At 43.9% G+C, this 17,438-nt stretch overlaps 1 protein-coding gene across 2 annotated transcripts in view; it reads left to right on the top strand.

Annotated features, from left to right (window-relative positions):
- The window catches only part of CCS (copper chaperone for superoxide dismutase), a 531,446-nt gene that overhangs the window by 422,139 nt on the left and 91,869 nt on the right, over window positions 1-17,438 (top strand). For both annotated transcript variants that reach the window (XM_078660836.1, XM_078660837.1), the window contains one exon: window positions 1,734-1,837. In XM_078660836.1, the coding sequence (XP_078516962.1) occupies window positions 1,734-1,837 (104 nt within the window). The remainder of the gene's footprint in view (window positions 1-1,733; window positions 1,838-17,438) is intronic.

Raw genomic sequence — 17,438 nt, 5'->3', positions numbered from 1 at the left:
TCCACCCTAACGTGTTTTGGTCTTGGACAAGTATAGGGGTTCTGACAACACTTCACCCAGAGAAAGGCAAAATTGACGGGCTACAGCAGGAACTTTTTTTTAGATGCTTGAAAAATAATTTTGGTTAGTGCTACGTGGTAATACTGATTGTTTTTCCTTTTGCCTCTTTTGTCCCTGCTTCATGTCCCTTTGGTGGTTTCTCTTTTGAACTCCCCATGGTGTGATAGCATTTGTGTATGCAGGAGAAGGTTTCCTTATTTACAAGTTGATATATCCCATATCGAACCAGGCTGTGGTTATGATGGTTACAAATTGGAGCTTTTATTAGAGTCTTAGAACTTGACGTTCAGTTTGTGAACAAAGATAGGCCTATTTGGGTAGCTAAACCCCACTTTGGAGTTTTCACTCATTGAGTATCAATTCTCTTTATTTCTGAGGGACTTCTGCCAAGTTAATAGGTTTTATAAGACTTAGCAGCTCCTTGGACTTTTGATTCATGTCTTCTCAGTAAGTACAGATCTCTCTCTGGACTTGAATTATTAGCATTTGCTTGGGGGCATGACTGCCATGGCATAGTTTGAAATTGTGCCAGAAATGCAGTTTTCCTTACCTCCTAGACCGTTGATCAGAATGCGGTGGTCTAGTCCCAGTTGTCGCAGGAGTATTTTTGTAAAGTTGTCTCCTTTCTTGGCCTCCCTGTATATTGATTGGGCTCCACAGCCTTTAGCATATTCAATTTTACATGATTTCTCCTTGTCGGATAGGCTTTCTTGTTCAGCATGGTGCCTTGTTACATCTGAATGCTTTGCAATATTCCTATATATTTTTAGGAAGTGAGTTACATGTATTAGTAAATACAAATTACAAATCATAGTGACCTTTCAAGTTGTAGTTCTTATACGCCCTTTATACCGCTTTTCTCGAAACTCACGTTATGTCTTGCTTTGGCATGTTTTTGCTTTCTCTGTGCCTTCCAGCATATACTTCCACTGCCTTACTGTCCGAGTTCATAGATGTTTCTGCACCTTCTGTATTTCATTGTGGCTTCTCCTCAGCCCCATTCTCTATGAAATTGTGTGGGCCACTTTGCCTCTGTATGTCTCAGTTTGTATCACAGTCCTTCACATATTTTGTCCGAGCTGAGACAAAACACTAACCTGCTCTACACTGCTTAAGAAATGCATACCACCTCTGTGTGTCTTCTGCTTTTCAGTCTTCTTGCATACATTGAGGAAACTTGCTGTAGTGAGAAGTCCTTCAGTCTCCTCACTGCAAGCAGGACTTTTTCTAGTGGCCGTGGCTGCAGGCACATAAAGGGAATCCTAGAATATGACATCTTGCAGGACTCTGCTGACTATGTTTGATCATATCCCAAAAATATATTATGTTGCATGGATTGTAAATCAACAACAGATTTCTTCATTTTTGAACCTGTAGAAAGTGGCCCGCACTCAACTGCAGGATTGGCAATTCTTTCGAAGATGACTGTGCGTACAGAAGCAGAACCCCTTCCACCTCATATTACTTTGGGGTTCATATTGCTTTTCATATGGCCAAGTAGCTGCCCTTCTTTTCTTTCCATGCACCCCATTACCTACAGATCTATCAGAGAGAGAGAGATTCCCACAGATTCTACTTTTCCCAGTACAGCTTACTGTGCTGTTGTGTATGTCATCTGCTTCAGAAACTTTTTCGTAAATAGATTATAATGTGCATTAATTTACCTCCTCTAGGTTTGGGATATCATCGGTCGTTCTATAGTTGTAGACGAAAGGGAGGATGACCTGGGCAGAGGACGAAACCCACTCTCAAAAATATCTGGCAACTCTGGGGAAAGGTGAGTTTGAATCAAGTATTACTGTTGTATGTATTTACTGTTACTTATCACTGCCTGTAGTGTGTAAGTGCTCCATATTTTAACTGATGATTTGCCACCTCTGCAGCATTAGATCGCTCAAAGATTCACATGCTTAAATCAGTCCCCATTGTCGGAGTGGAGTCCTTGTGTAACTATAACATAGCAGTACAATGCACTGACATCTGAAAAAACCACAGGCATTGTCCCATTTGTTAGCACATCCACCTGATTCTAAAGAGACCAAACACTAGCCACGGAGGTGAAAGTTCTCTCAGCCTCAATCCTCCTGGAAGTCTTCACACCTAAAATTTCAACCACACATTATGTGGCTAGAAGTGCCTGAACTTTTCTCTTGCTTCAAATACAGAGCTGTGAACTTTGAAACATTTTTCTTGGGCTTTAGATGAATACTTGAACTCTACTGCCTCTGGAAAATGGCAACATTGGGAAATCCAGGAAAAGTCTTTTTAAAGCCTGTGGGAAAATTAAGTTTTTTTTCTGATGACCCTTACAAGATGTGCACTTAGTGTCTCTATCCAGATCACAAAGCTAAAGACTGTAAGATCTGCAGAATCTTCTCTGCCAACACACTGTGGTCGTGAAGGGAAACCTTTGAGATGGATTCAGAAAAGTAAGACATCTGAGCACCTCTCTCCATGGGATGAATCTGAGACCAGTACCTTCAATCTAGTGTGAGAAAATGAGAAAAAACAAACCCTGATACATCTGAATCCTCAAAAGGCAAAACTAGACCAAAGAAATCTTCCTCAAGTGAACCTGAGGAAAAAAATACAAAAAGGCTCTCAAAAAGTCAGCAGACATTTCTTTTCAACAAAAAGAGGCATTCTTCACCTTTCATGCCTCCACCATCATCTCCGCTTACTATAAAAAATTAAAGGTTGTCCCACCATCAATAGTAAGCCCATCGACAACCTTGACCACGACAAGCCTTAGTCTATTCCTCTAAAGATGAAAAAGCAACAGGCAAACCCACATAGATCATCGTCACAAAAGATTTTGTCAATGCCACCATCAATGAGGGATGTGCCAATAAAGAAACCATCAACAGAGTTGTTCACAAAGAGAACACCAATGATTGACCTGTTGACGACTCACTCCTTGCAGACTGTCCCCAAAGTGACAAAACCACTGTCAGTGACTACCCTATTAACAACAACGTTGTCGATCTTATCGTTGACGACTTCATTAACCATGACATCACTACGATCGGAGCATACATGACCATGTAAAATTTCTCCTCAAGTTCCAAATAAGGTCATGGATACTGAAGTAGAAGAAAAATCAGATAGAAGGGAACCCCTTTGGCGTGGCTAATAAACCTGGACAGCTGAATATTAAATGTCAGGACACAGACTACTAGGCATATTTCCCCAGAATCACAGCTTGAACCTTTCTATCCAAACTTCCTCCCACAGCATTGGATAGAAAGGAAATAGTATTATCACCATTATGACCCTTATGAATCGATATATGAGAACTTTGAACAACAGCCTATGATGAAGGTGCTGTTAGATCTTAGAAAAAAGGCTTACAACATATGATGACAGACTATTATACACAATTTGCGCCAAATTCATAGCAGCCACCCACAACTTCTCTACCCCAAAAGGCACAGAGTTCTCCTACACCTGTAATAAGGGCATCTACACAGGAAGGCGATCACCATTCACCTCAAACTCTACGACAGCCTGTACAGCAACTCATAGATGTCCATCATGATGACAAATATGCCAGTGTTGAAGAGGGTGAAATCAGATCTTCCAAGGGGCACCGACTGGTATGATTATATTCTCCCTGTTACAAACACACCAACACCTCCACCTATAGATTCCCCGCTAGACCTTATCAACAAGTTTCATTTTATGGTGAATAGGGCAGCATAGAGAATTAACTGGTGTGTTACTGTCAAAAAGACTGACAGTTTCTTACAGAACTTCAAGTACCCAACTAGAAAATCAGTCAAAGTGATTCCTTTGGTTGCTCACATCTAGCAGGAAGGAATAATATCAATGCAAGCACCAGCTCCAGTGTCAGCAGTGGTACCCAGATTAGATAAACAGTACAAATTCCCTTAGAATTCACCTCCTGGGTCACCCTAAAGCAGATTCAGTAATCATGCAAGTGATGCAGCAGCAATCCATAAATATGTTGGCACTGTGCACAGCACAACCAGCGCAAGAGGGACGCCGAATGCACATGGCCGGCAAAAGGTTGTCCCTCATGGCGGCGATGTCTATCAGAAATGCTAATGCAATAGGCAGATCTGACAGACAGATGTGGTCAGATATAGCCCCAGATCTGGACCTATTGCCTGAAAATAAAAATCAAGAGGTGGAGTCTCTACTATATGAGGGACCGAAAGCATTGACTGTACTTCTAGACAGGGCAATAGATGTGTTAAATATACGTTTTAGACAACTTGCCCGATCTGCCATATTATGCAGACAAGGAAGCCATCTCTTTCAAGCTAGAGGTCGAGAAATAAATCATGGGCATTCTATTTGATGAGAAATGGCTATTTGGGAAACGTGAATTATGCTTTGCAGATTTAAGCAGATACGGACACATCCAGGTCCTTGGGCGTCTTACAGCAAAGAAAGCCTCAGTCCTTTCACAGAAGAAGGAGAATGCAGCTGTAAGAATTTATATCTCACATATGGATATCCAAAGTATTATCCATTTTACCAACCTAAGTCGTACCATTAGGGTTACGCACCCAGTCAGCAACAGCAGTATCCCTATAGACAAGTGCAACAACTGTCCTACTCGAGACAGCCAGAGAAACCAAAAGCCCATCAAAAGGGATAAGACTCCAGAGTCACTGACAGTTTTTTAGGCATGAGATACCAATATACAGACAATCAAGATATTGGGCTCTGTGTTGGGAAAACTTTTACCTTCCGCAGCAACTAGAAGGTAATCCCTACAGACACATAGGTGCTGAAAAGTGATTCGGTATGGTGGCACTCTGGAGTTCATACAACATCCACCAATGACACTGCCTTCCAGAATAAAACATCTTCACTTGTTGAACACAGAAATTCAAACCATACTGCAAAAAGGAGCTACAGAAATGTTTCCAAAACATCATCAAAATGTCAAAGTCAAAATATGCTTTATTCGAGATTTCACTCATAAAAGCAAGAACATTCTAAGTTTAAAAGTACAATTAAATTTACAATCGATTATATTAAAAACTAAAGCATAGTATTTACAGTTTATGACTCGATATACAATTCCAATTTTGAAAGTTTGCATACAATACAAAATTAGCCATTTTTAAAAAATAATAAAAGAAGTTAAAAAACAGCTAGATATAACAAATTTGTAATAAAAACGTAGATAAAACATGCTGACAGATTATCCAGACAGAGAATAGTCAACTGACTAGCAGTCTCTGTCTAATCGACCATGCCCAACCAAGGTATTTGGCAGTGGGTATTGATATCCACATCACAGTGCTAGTACATATAATACGCAAGGCAACTGTACTACTGGTAGTCCCTAAATTCTTGCACATTGGTTTTAACCATACGCGTCTTGGGTCCGTATAGGCTGTACAAGAAAATAAAAAATGGCCCGTTGTTTCTTTGATGGAACCACAAGCAGGGCAACTATCGCTCGACCCACCTTCCCATTTAGCTGTCAAAAATCTGAGGTGGAGTGAACCTGCTCTCAATTGGAAAAGGAGTTTTCTATCACCAGGTCTAGTTATGATATCCCAGTAAGGTTCCAGAGAAGGATACAACTTAGCCTCTAAGAATCCTTCAGTCATAGATCCTGTACTAGAGCTACTCCAACCCCGGGCGGCTACCTTTTCCCAATAAATTTCTTTTAGAGCACTTTTAGTAGGGAATGTTGCTCCAGCTGGGTCTGTCCAAAGCAAACTCATTTCAAGCTCAGTCAAAACTGCTTTCAGCGATTTGAGCCACCCGATTTTATGGAATATATCCGCTTTGATGATGTCTAAAAAACCCTCAGCATAATGGGAAAGCTCAGGCGTGGTCCAGAGCCTTCTCCAGTACAGAATCGGTCGAAGCCTGGCCAAATCTGTAACCGCTTTTCTGCCCAGATCGTACCTAAGGGGCAGCAAGGGAGAACTTTAGGGACACCAGTTATTGCCCGGAAGAACTTATTTTCCGAAATTTGTAGGGTAGCCACCTTCTCGAATCCCCATAGCTCAGCACCGTATAGTGCGGAGCCAAGAGCCTTTGCTTCATATACCTGCAGAGCAGACTTTACAGGTTTCGTCAGGGACTTTCTATGCTCGGAACTAATGGCACCTGATAGTTGCCTATGTCTCAATGTAGCGACATCTATATGTTGGCACCATCTGCTCTTATTTGAGATGTGGATACCCAGATACGTAAAAGTGTTCACCACCTCTAGAGGACGACCATTCATGATAATTTTAGATTTAAAACTACGGTGGGGATTAAAAATCCTAAGTTTTGATTTGGTCACATTGACCTCAAGGCCGTGCTCCCTGCAGAATAAATCAAAGATAGACAGTGCACGCTGTAAACCACTTGGAGTCTTTGATAGGATAAGCGTGTCGTCTGCGAACATTAAAATAGGTATTTTTATACCAGCTAATGAAGGAGCGTCCAACTTCACAGATAACATGCGGGATACAACACCGTTAATGAACAGAGTGAAGAGTGTGGGAGCCATTGTACAGCCTTGCCGGACGCCCCGCTCAACCGGGAAATCCGCTGTCACCATGCCCTGCTCCCCCCCCACTGGATTCTAGCAAAGGTTACTTCATGGAGCCGCATTATCAGTGTCAATAAATCATCTGGTACTCCCAGGTTCTTGAGAACAAACCACAGCTTCGACCGTGGTACTAGATCGAAGGCAGCCTGTAAGTCGACAAAAGCCGCATATAGGCTACCCCTCCCAGCACCACGGTCTTCCATTGCAGCAAGGTAAAGCGGAAAACCTGGTCCACGGTACTTGTGGACCTACGGAATCCCGCTTGAAACGGTGAGAGAGCATCATTATCCTCAGCCCAGTCAAGAAGCCTGTTCACAATCACACGCCCTACTATTTTTTGAATGGTATCAATAAGGCTGATCGGCCTGTAGTTGCCGGGCTGGGATCGGTCACCTTTCTTAAACCCTGGTATAATTACTGCTCCCTGCCAGGATGTCGGTACCTCAGCACCCTTAGCAATATTGTTAATAAGAAGGTAAATGTACTTACACCAACGTTCTTTGTCGTTAATAAAGACGTCGGCAGGAACACCGTCTATGCCAGGGGCGCGCCCGCTATTCACGGAGCTCAAAGCCACCAGAATTTCTTGAAGACTAAAGGAATTATCTTTGAAGTGGGTTTGACGTATATTCTCTAGAGATGTAACCAGTTTTGCTTCGGCATACTGTGTTCTAAAGAATTTTACCCACTCTTCTTCCGGAACATTGTTATTTGGGGGTTCAGGTATCCCCTCACCACCCCACTTACCAATGCTCCAAAACAGTCTAGAATCTTTCTTGTCACTCGCTCTTTTTAATTCGGACCAGTGATGCTCATCCCAGGCTTTCTTAGCGTTCGCTATACTAGCTTTATAATCCTTTCTAGCAGATTGGATAGCCATGGACTCCCTACCCTTTAAAGCGGTACCTAGGGCAATTCGTGCATCCCTGCAATGGGCATTGTACCATTTTGCATTCATAGGGACTCTCTCACCCTTGCCCTTCACAGGCTTCAAGAAGTGGTTTTTAATCGCGCAAAAGAGAGTATCATGAATTTCAACCAGGCTACTCAACCCAGAACTAGTAGAATTAATATGTTCCAAGGCTAATATCGCTTTATCGGCTTCAATGTTGATATTAGCAATGGCCTGTTGGTTGGTCGCTACGTTTACCCATCTCAACCTACGCATATCGTTTGCGGGGACAATTAGGGGTGGAACAAGGGCAGTAGAGCCGCTGGGCCCGTTGGAAGGTGACCACCATTTATGCTCTTACACAGAGGGTTGTGGTCACTCTCGGTCCTCCACACAACCTCCATGTCACAAATCAACGGCCATAGTTTCAAGCTACAGAGTACATAATCTATTCTGCTCTTATGCCGTCCATTGTCAAATGTCATAGACCCATTTTTGTCACTTAATGTCCTTCCATTTAGTGCTCTTAAACCTTTTTCAAAACATAAGGCATTCATACCAATCACATCCTCGGTCCAGCGTGCAACTGGTTTCAACTCTAGTTTTGGGACTCTCCAATGCCAATCCTCTTCATCCCCAAGGAAATCCTCCTCTGTGGCTAAGGGTTCAAATGTTCGATTAAAGTCACCTGCAATGACAATATTATTATCTTGAGAGTAAGTATCAAGTAGGGAACCCAAGGCCGCTAAAACCTCTGACCTCCCGCCCTTGCTACACCTCACATAGACATTGTAGATGTCCAGTGATCCCAAACTGTCGGAATTCATTCTGATTAGTTGAATGTCTCTGTGGTTGGTCTCTATTACCTTAACATATAATTTTAGGGACTGACGAACCCAAATGGTTAGACCACCCATTGGTCTCCCCTTTGGTCCTTTTAATGCAGGCACATAGTAGTTTAAGTATCCCTGCGCAAAGGATGGTTCACATAACCAGGTCTCCTGAAATATACATAGATCAAAAGAGTTAACAAATCGAAGCCACTCTCCAGAGTCCAGTTTAGAGCACAGCCCTGCAATGTTCCATGAAAACAATTTCCCCACATTGTCCACGATACCATCCAGGACCTTCGATAGAGGGTTGGCATAGTTATCCTCTGACAATTCTTGTTCAGTTACATTTAGCAAACCTTCGTGACAGTTAACATCAATGACATCTACCCTTTCAGGGGCATTCTCAAAGTTAGGGCTTGCTATAGATGCAACAACACACACTTCAGACTCAGCCTTCGAGGTGGAATCGGACGGGAGCTCGGAGTATTCATACTCCTTACTGTTTACTAGAGAAATTGTCACACCTGCTAATCTTCCTTGGGTCATGGAAGTAACATTTGTGAAACCATTTCCCTCGCCTATAGGAATGTATGTTCTGTTTAGCTCAGCCGGATCATTAATCACAACACTGCCAGCCCTCTCAAGTCAATCACATTCATTCAAGTCTGACAGTGCCGCAAATCTGTTTTCAAGGTTAATTCCCCATTCACTGGGTTGTACACCCCTACCCCACTTAGTTGTCACCGAGTTCCACTTTGTCCTTAGTATACTTGGGTTCACTGTACCACCCCTACGGTAGAAAAATTCCAGAGTTAGCGGAATAATCTCAGTGCTCCTACGTTGTGGGGGAAATATGTTTCTTAAGACATCAGGGAGTACTTCTGGACTTAGAAAATGCAGAACTACGCAATCTCCTTTAAGTTTTTTCACACTATTCCCTATCCAGTCCACCCTTCTTGCCATAGTAATTTCCCCAGCTAACTGCTGTTTACCCCTCGGTGATATCATCATGTTATTACTTAGCCAGTGGAATGCTTTGCTGATCAAAGAAGAAGTAGATTCCACTTTACCTGGTTTTAGGGGAGGTACATTGGCCAGGACCAGAACAAGAGGAGAGGCCTCTACAATTAGTTGAACCGGGCCTTTCTCTATACCCATCCCTGCTGATTTTGATGGAAAGTCTTCATTGACCGTTACCTGAGCGTCATTGGCTACTGGGTGCTGAATAGGGGGTGGGTCTGATATCACTTTATCCCTACCCCCTGCCCCATCCCCAAGATATTCGCAGTTGATTCAACTCTATTTAAAACTAGAGTTGATATGTTACCCACCTCCTCCACTTACTTGTTTATCAGTCCCCCTAGCCTATTTACCTCAGCTGTTAACTGGTCAATTTTGGCTACCAATGGTTTAATTATAAATTTAATCTTGGAATCGATCATACTCACTAGCTTTTTAATCAGCTCTTCCTCTAATATCTCCTTCCCACCTTGCTCCCCATTAGCCTCTAATGTAGCCATATTTTTAGGTGGGGAGGCTGTTCTTTTCCTGCTAGAGCGTAACCCACCTCGTTTACTCTGGCCCTTTCTACATGCTCTGACAGCTCCAGTTGCAGGCACAGACACAGGGGAGGGGGAAATATCTTCTATCGTGTTTGACTGGTCAGCTGGATCATTGACCAGATTAACAACAGTAGATATATTTAGATCAAGATTGACATCAGAGGGAGACTCAATATCTGGAGCGTCACTGGAATGCACCTGTATCGGGACTTCTACCATAGTGGGTTCTAGCAGAGAGCTCTGAGTGGGGATAATAGGTGGTGAACTCAAGCCCAGCGATATCCTTCTTGTGCTATTAATTTTACTTACAACCTGCACCAGGTAATTGTCCATAGTATTAGATACAGAAAGAGACCTTTGTTTGGACATGTTGCACACAGTGAGATGGTAGTGAGCCAGCACTGGTAACCCAGAGGCAGACAATAAATAGAGCTTGCCAGTGATATAGGAACACAAGAGTTCCAATATAGTGTTGAGAAAGATAAGTCTTACTAGAGGGATACCAGAGATGGACCACGGCAGCAACAAACAAGGGGCCGGGCCCAGCACAGTCACGGTCAGTCTCGGACTGTCTCAGACTGTCCGCCCTTTGTCCGGGCTTCGTCTAGCGCGTCCCGCGCGCGTCCTCGCGGACGAGGAAGCAGGCAGAGTTTTATGCGCCTCCTGGCGCTTGAAAGTGGTGGGGGCGTGTCCTGGCGTCGAGGCTGCTGGGAGTAGTAGTTCCTGACCGGCGGAGCCAAGCCCGGCCAGTCAGGACGTGCAGGACAGCAAAACAACAGGGAGACGTGAAGAAGCCTCGGCGGAGCAGGGTGAGCTCGGCCGGTATGCAGAACCCTTCTAAAGCAGCAACCAAAGAGAAAATATTTGCATGTGCAGGCCCATTTAAAACACTTCCCCTGTAGCTGTGAAGGTTTGTCCCCGTGTCCAACACACTCTCTCTACAAAGGACACAGCAAGCACTTCTATTCGGGGTTGTGTCCTCCTTTCCCTAAAATGTCATGAGTAAGCACCTGGAATTTTATTACCGGTGCTTACTCATAAAAAAGAAAACTACAAACTACAAAAGAGTGGAGGCCCATTTTGATCAGCACCAACTCAAACTCAGTGTTAGGTAAATAAATATTCAGAGTGGTGACCATCAAAGAAGCGTTATCGCTTCTAATGAGGAACACATAAAAGGCACTATTGGATCTCAAATATTCTCATTCATAGAAAACATAAGTTCCTAACGTTTGAGGTAGCCGGTTGCCACTATCAGTTTTGAGTAAATCCCTTAAGACTTCTGTCTGCACCTAGAATCTTTGCCAAGTGCATGGCTCCGCTTTCAGCCCAATATCAGTGGCTAGGACATCAATTGTCCCTTACCTAGATGACTGGATGCCCAAGGGCTCTTCCATTAGCTTCTGCAAACAACTCAGTAGCACCTGTATCGGACTCTCAAGCCTCTAGCTCTCCAGATCAACAGAAGCAAGTCTTCTGTGACACCTTCAAATAGCATTCACTTCTTAGGAGAAATAGCAGACACTGCAGAATCAAAAGCATGGTTTTGCCTATACCGGAAAAGAGATGCTGAAACAGGAGGAAGTAAAGGTGCACCTCCTTAAGAGAATTCTAGCAATGATGCTGTCATGCTGTGGAAAAGTAAATTTTGCCATGTTCTGTGTCCCTACGTGTCATCCATCATATGTTATGTATGCATGATTGAATATGCATATGCATTCCCCATGTCTGATTAATGACGCAATTACAGTTGTGTCCACCTCTAGTATGCCAGTTTCCAGTCCTCGTGAATACTACGAATATCAGGCCTATGTAAAGCTACGTTGCCACGTTTCTTAGTGTGCACGTTATTCTATTACAAAGTCCCCGTTTCTAGGCCTCAAAAGGGCCTGGACACTAGATTCAGCTCCTGTCTCCTGAAGCCTCGCTGAGGAGCGATCCAGCCCCCACCTGTATCCTCGACCCTTCACTTACTTCCTGCCTCGCAGTGCCCGGTCCAGCCTGGCTCAGCCTCTGAGTCTGCCAAAAGTATGTTATAGTTCCAGTTATCAGTTCAGTCCTCCTTCTCTGCATTCCTAAACTACTGAACTGCATCAATAGTTTCCGTCATTGTCTAGCCTTCACGTCTCCACGTTAGAGAAATACTGCATTTGATGGTCATTTAATATTCTTCATCACGCACTACATGTAGAATAAATGCATGCTCCAGTCTTAGAATCAAGTTAGCCTTTCCCCTCCTGACTTCTAGTTTATATTAACATGTTCTCTAAACATCAGATACTAGATACTGTTCAGGTACATGTCGCCCTGACTCTCCAGACTTTAGTCTCTGCTCCTAGCACAGAGTTCATAGCCCCCAGCTTCTCCTAGTGATACGTCATTGCTAGTTTGCGCGCACCATCAGGTTAGAGGTCCCGGCTCCTTAGGTAGCCCCCTCCATGGTTTCCGCCCCATTCATGACATATTCTGTTACGTTTGCATCACATGTCTATGTATACGCCCCGTTACACCTCTTTTTACCCTTATCTTTCGCGACTGCTACGCGTCACGCCTTCTGCTCCACCCACTGCTACGCCTCCTGCAATGTAATGCTATGTGTTTGCGCTATGTATATATGCTCATGTTTTGTTATTAAAAGTTAGCGCGCTCATCCCAGACCCAGCCCCAGCAGCTGCTGGGCCCTGTCATCCCATTCCTATGCAGGTTGTCCTGTCCCTGTCCTTATGCTGTATTAAACCTGAAAAAACTCCTACTACCTCGAATCTTGACTCTTATTTATTGAGCTATCTGTTATGATATATGTCTAGTCAAAAATAGGGTATTATTTATTTATTTACCACATAATGGCGCCCGAATAGGGACTTGCCCTTTCCCCACGCGTCGGTGAAGCCACGCCGACCCCCTGACCCTCTGCAGTCGTGACGGAACTCTTCTGCGCAGTGGCAGATATTTCTGCTCAAGTATCCCTCAGGCCCACGGAGGAGACGGAGGAGGCGGTCCAGCATCCAGACGAGACGGTGGAGGAACGCGGCGAGTCCCGACCAGAGCCCAAGCCAAGAGTCCAAGGTCCGAGGTATCCGGAGGTCCACCCGTAACTGAAGTCCGAAGCCCGAAGTTCGTCGTCGTAGCAGTCCAGTCCAGTCTGAGGCCTTCCGTTCTTGCTGCCCGGTGAGTACCGTTACTGGGGTGGTATCTAGACAGGGTCAATTTAATTGACTCTGGTCTGTGGGTTGGTGGTACACAGTCCCACAAACGAAGTGTCCACTTCGGTGGATGCGGGTCCTGACGTGTCTCTTTAAGAGACCGGTAAGTTTCGTACTGTTTCAGCAGTGCATCTAGTTTCTGTTCTAGTCAGTTCTGTTCTCGAGAAATTTCAAGTATTTTCAGGTGGTATTCTGTTCGAACTGTTAGTCATAATGTTCTTCATGTATTTTAATGTTGTGGTATGAGTGCGACGTGATTTCGTGTTTCCATTGTGTATTGTATTATGTCCAGATTATAGTCCAGTCATGCCGCTCTTCTCAAAATTACGTCAGTTAAAAACTAGAAAGGGTCTGCTGGAAGCAGCAGTTCCCGTCCCGCCCAGGGACAGTCCAGGTCATTTTATGTATCAGAAGCATGGCATAAGCGCCATATTGTATCTAGATTTATGGGTAGAGTATACCAAACAGTTAGAAGAAAAGTATAGATGGCCCGTATCGGGTACATGGGATGCCGAATGCATCATGCGAGTAGAAGAGGCATTATGGAAAAAGAAAGCCAGACAGTCACAGAAAGATGCCATCGAGTTATGGCGTAAAGAAGCTCATAAAAGAACCGAAAAAGAAATCAGAAAGTCAGAATTAAGTAGAGAATCCTTAGAACGAGCACAAGAAAAAGAATTAATCGAGATAGGTGAACAAGTCAAAGCCGAACAGTCAGACAGACAGAGGAATGCCCTTATTAAGGGTATGTACCCTCTTCTTGCTGAGGGCTTGCCAAAAGCGACCCCAGAGGCATCCAGTAATTTCCCGCCACCATTAGTTCCGACCAAGCTACGTCACAAACAGACTGCAGCTGATATTTTTATTTCGTCCTATCTGGACGACACAGTCCCAGAATATGCAAATCCTGTTCGCGCTCCACCAGTCCCTGTAAATCAGGCACATCCAGCTCCTCCAGACACCGGAGTACCCGTTACGGTACCCCCGGTCCAGTCCGCCATACAAGTCCAGCCTACATTTCCATTTCCCACTCTGCCAGGACGAAGAGCCTCAGTAGACCTAGATTCCAGTTTAGGGGCCGCAGGGGGAGGTCCTCCTCAAACCCCGCCGCCACACAAGCGTTTAACGACAGCCGAATTACATGCACAAGCGTCACAGCGTACACCCAGACATCAGACTGTAGCAGAAATAAGAAAATCCCTTGCCGAATGCGGCTATGATCCAGTCCCAGGCGAGGATAATATGGTTTTATATTCATTCCGCGTAAGAAAGGTGGCCGAGTATCTAGTCACCTTACCGAATATGAAAGAAGATCTAGACAGAATATATCGTTTCATCCGTACAGGGGATGATCCAGAAAGTATTAGCGAGGCCATGTCTCAAAGGAAAGCCGAGATCCAGCTCATGATATTAAAATTTCTGATCAATTGTCTAATAAGAGAACAAGATTACCCGTCTAAAGATCCGGCCGAAATGAAAATCCTGACAAGGTGGAGTGATAATATAGCCGAGGGTAAGCACAAGACCGTCGGTGCTATGGAGAGTATGTACAAGAAAATCCGTAGAGAAATAATAAAGATACACGAACAGCGTAAAGCAGCACAAGTAAGCGAGAAAGAAAGTAACTCTGATACTGAAGAGGTAGACGACGAGAATCCCTCCAGAATAGCGTATGTAGGAAAATCTAGATTTCCAGATCGCCATTTACGCCTAGAACACAAGTCTACTTTCCATCATCCAGCACCAGAACAAGGTTCTCTAGAACAAGTATTTCAAGCTACCGATCACATTCTGAAATCACGAATCGGTTACAGTGAGTTAAGTACCATGCATGAACAAGAACTAGCCCGATCAGCAGTCCGATGGATTACTGATTCTACCACTTTTCCAGACGAAATAGTGGCACAAATGTTTCTGAAAATGCCCCCAGCCGAACAACGACTGGTGGGTATGTATATGATTCAGCACCTCATTACTTTGTATGAGGGTCAGCATTCTGATCCAGGTCCGTTACATGATATCCTGAACGAGTTACTCCAGTATAGATGGAAAGGTCTAGGTACCGATTTAATTAGTGTCATTCTAGAACAGCGTCACAAATATAGAACGTTTCTGAACCCGCATTTTGTTCATGCCTCACCTCCAGAAAGTAAACCATTTTACATGGAGAGACAGAATCCGTTACGAGAAGTCCACCCAGTTAAAGGAACGGGTGGCGAAATGCAGCGAGTGTTTGTATACACTCCGATAACAAAGATGGAACTCCTCGAGATGAAGAAATTAATTCCCTGTCATGACAAAGATCCAGCAGGGTTCCATAGAGAATTAAAAGACATGCTCCGTATGGGAGAATACACATACCCAGATATAATTAAAATGTTAAAGGTCCTGTTGCCCGCAGGGGTGTATGAAAAGCTAAAGGAAAAAGAATGGGAGGTGGGAGAGAAAAAGATCGATTGGGCAGTTCTAGAAGCCGAAGATAAGGCACGAGTACCAGGTACCGGTCTTGGAGATAAATGTAAAGAATTACCAGAATTATTGATACAAGTTTTACCCAGATTATTGACAACTAGAAAAGAAGACTGGGATGCAATCTCAGCCTGTAAACAAAAGCAAGATGAGGATATTAGTGATTTTTATTCTAGATTTGAAAAGTGTTTTAGTATCAACAGTGGTCTCAAGACAAGTAGTGAGTCATACCCTCACCTTTTTGTTACTAAATTAGTCGAGAATTCAAGCCCACAAATTAAAAATCGAGTTCTGAAAGTCGAAAGTACCTGGCAAGCTAATACCCCGTCCCAGATGTTGCAAATGCTTCAATATCACCAGAATAGAATCAGGGAAGAGCAAGAACACGAGAGAAAACGTATGAAAGACACGAAAATGAAAGTGCTAGTTGCACAATCTGTTCCTCAAGACAGTCAGAAGAGGGGTCCGAATCAAGCCAGTCATCCTGCAGCTCCCGTTAAAGGGAACTGCAATTATTGTAAACAGCCAGGTCATTTTATAAATGAGTGTGCAGTTCTGAAACACAACATAGCTACTGGTAAGACTAAAGAAAGACCACGTCCGCCTAGACAAGAACAAGTTTCACAGATTCCTCAGCCACAGAATGTACCACATACAGTTACAGCACCGCAGCCTATTGCTGCAACACAGCACGTTACATCGCAGATGTACCAGTATGCACAGTCTGAGTATCCAGAGTACCAGCAGTATTCATGAAACAGCCTAGAGAGGGAGGTAGGCTTGCCTCTCATCGAGATACCTGTAGATCAAGAAGGTCCCTATGTTCACAGTCAAGTATTAGGGAAAGACAGAAAGTTTTTGATTGATACAGGGGCAAGTAGGACCACAATTAGTCATGCCGAAGTTCCAGGGGCTCCGCTCTCAGGCTCAAGAAATGTTTCCCTTGGATTTTCAGGAAAACCTATCGTAAATGAGATTTCAAAGCCAGTTACTCTAGAAGTAGGTCCATTGTCCCGCACTACTGATCTGTTACTTACTAAGTCATGTCCAGAAAATCTATTAGGCATTAAAACACTGAAAGAGTTGGATGCAGTTATATGCTGTTCCCCAGAGGGAATACGACTGTTCCTACGTGACTTTAAGGGTCACTATGTATTACGAGATTTTGATTCCAGACTGTCTAAGGTTCCGCAGCATTTATGGGCGCAAGGTCCAACTGATGTAGGTTACATGCAAATCACACCCTATCGTGTGACTCTCAAGCCAGGTGTAGTGTTACCACGAATCAGACAGTACAGATTGCCACCCGAGGCTGTAGCAGCCTTATCCAAAATTATAGACGAGCTCATGGCTCAAGGAGTAGTTGTAGAAACTGACTCCAACGTATGTAATTCTCCGATCATTCCAGTCATGAAACGTACTGATCCAAATGCACCCCCAGTATATCGATTAGTGATTGATTTACGGGAACTTAATAAATGTATTATTCCGCAGTACCCAGTTGTTCCAGACATCTCTTCCCTATTGACAGCCATTGATTCCGAAGCCATGTTCTTCACTGTCATAGACCTCAAGAACGCATTTTTTAGTGTTCCAATTCATCCAGACAGCCAGTTCCTTTTCGGATTTTGTTTAAATGGAAGGAGCTATATGTTCACACGAGCTCCTCAAGGTTTCACAGAAAGTCCTAGTATTTACAGTCAAGCACTCAAGAGACAACTAGACAACAGTCACATGCCAACTGACACTGCCCTGCTCCAGTATGTCGATGATCTACTGATCACAGCCCGTTCTGAACGTGCTTGCGAGCGAGCATCCCTTACCGTCTTGTATTTCCTAGCCGAGATGGGGCACAAGGTGTCCCCTTCTAAGCTTCAATTCTGT

The sequence above is a fragment of the Lissotriton helveticus genome, chromosome 9 (genome assembly GCF_964261635.1).
Source record: "Lissotriton helveticus chromosome 9, aLisHel1.1, whole genome shotgun sequence".
Classification (NCBI taxonomy): domain Eukaryota; kingdom Metazoa; phylum Chordata; class Amphibia; order Caudata; family Salamandridae; genus Lissotriton; species Lissotriton helveticus.
This window is presented reverse-complemented; position numbering and strand designations above follow the sequence as displayed.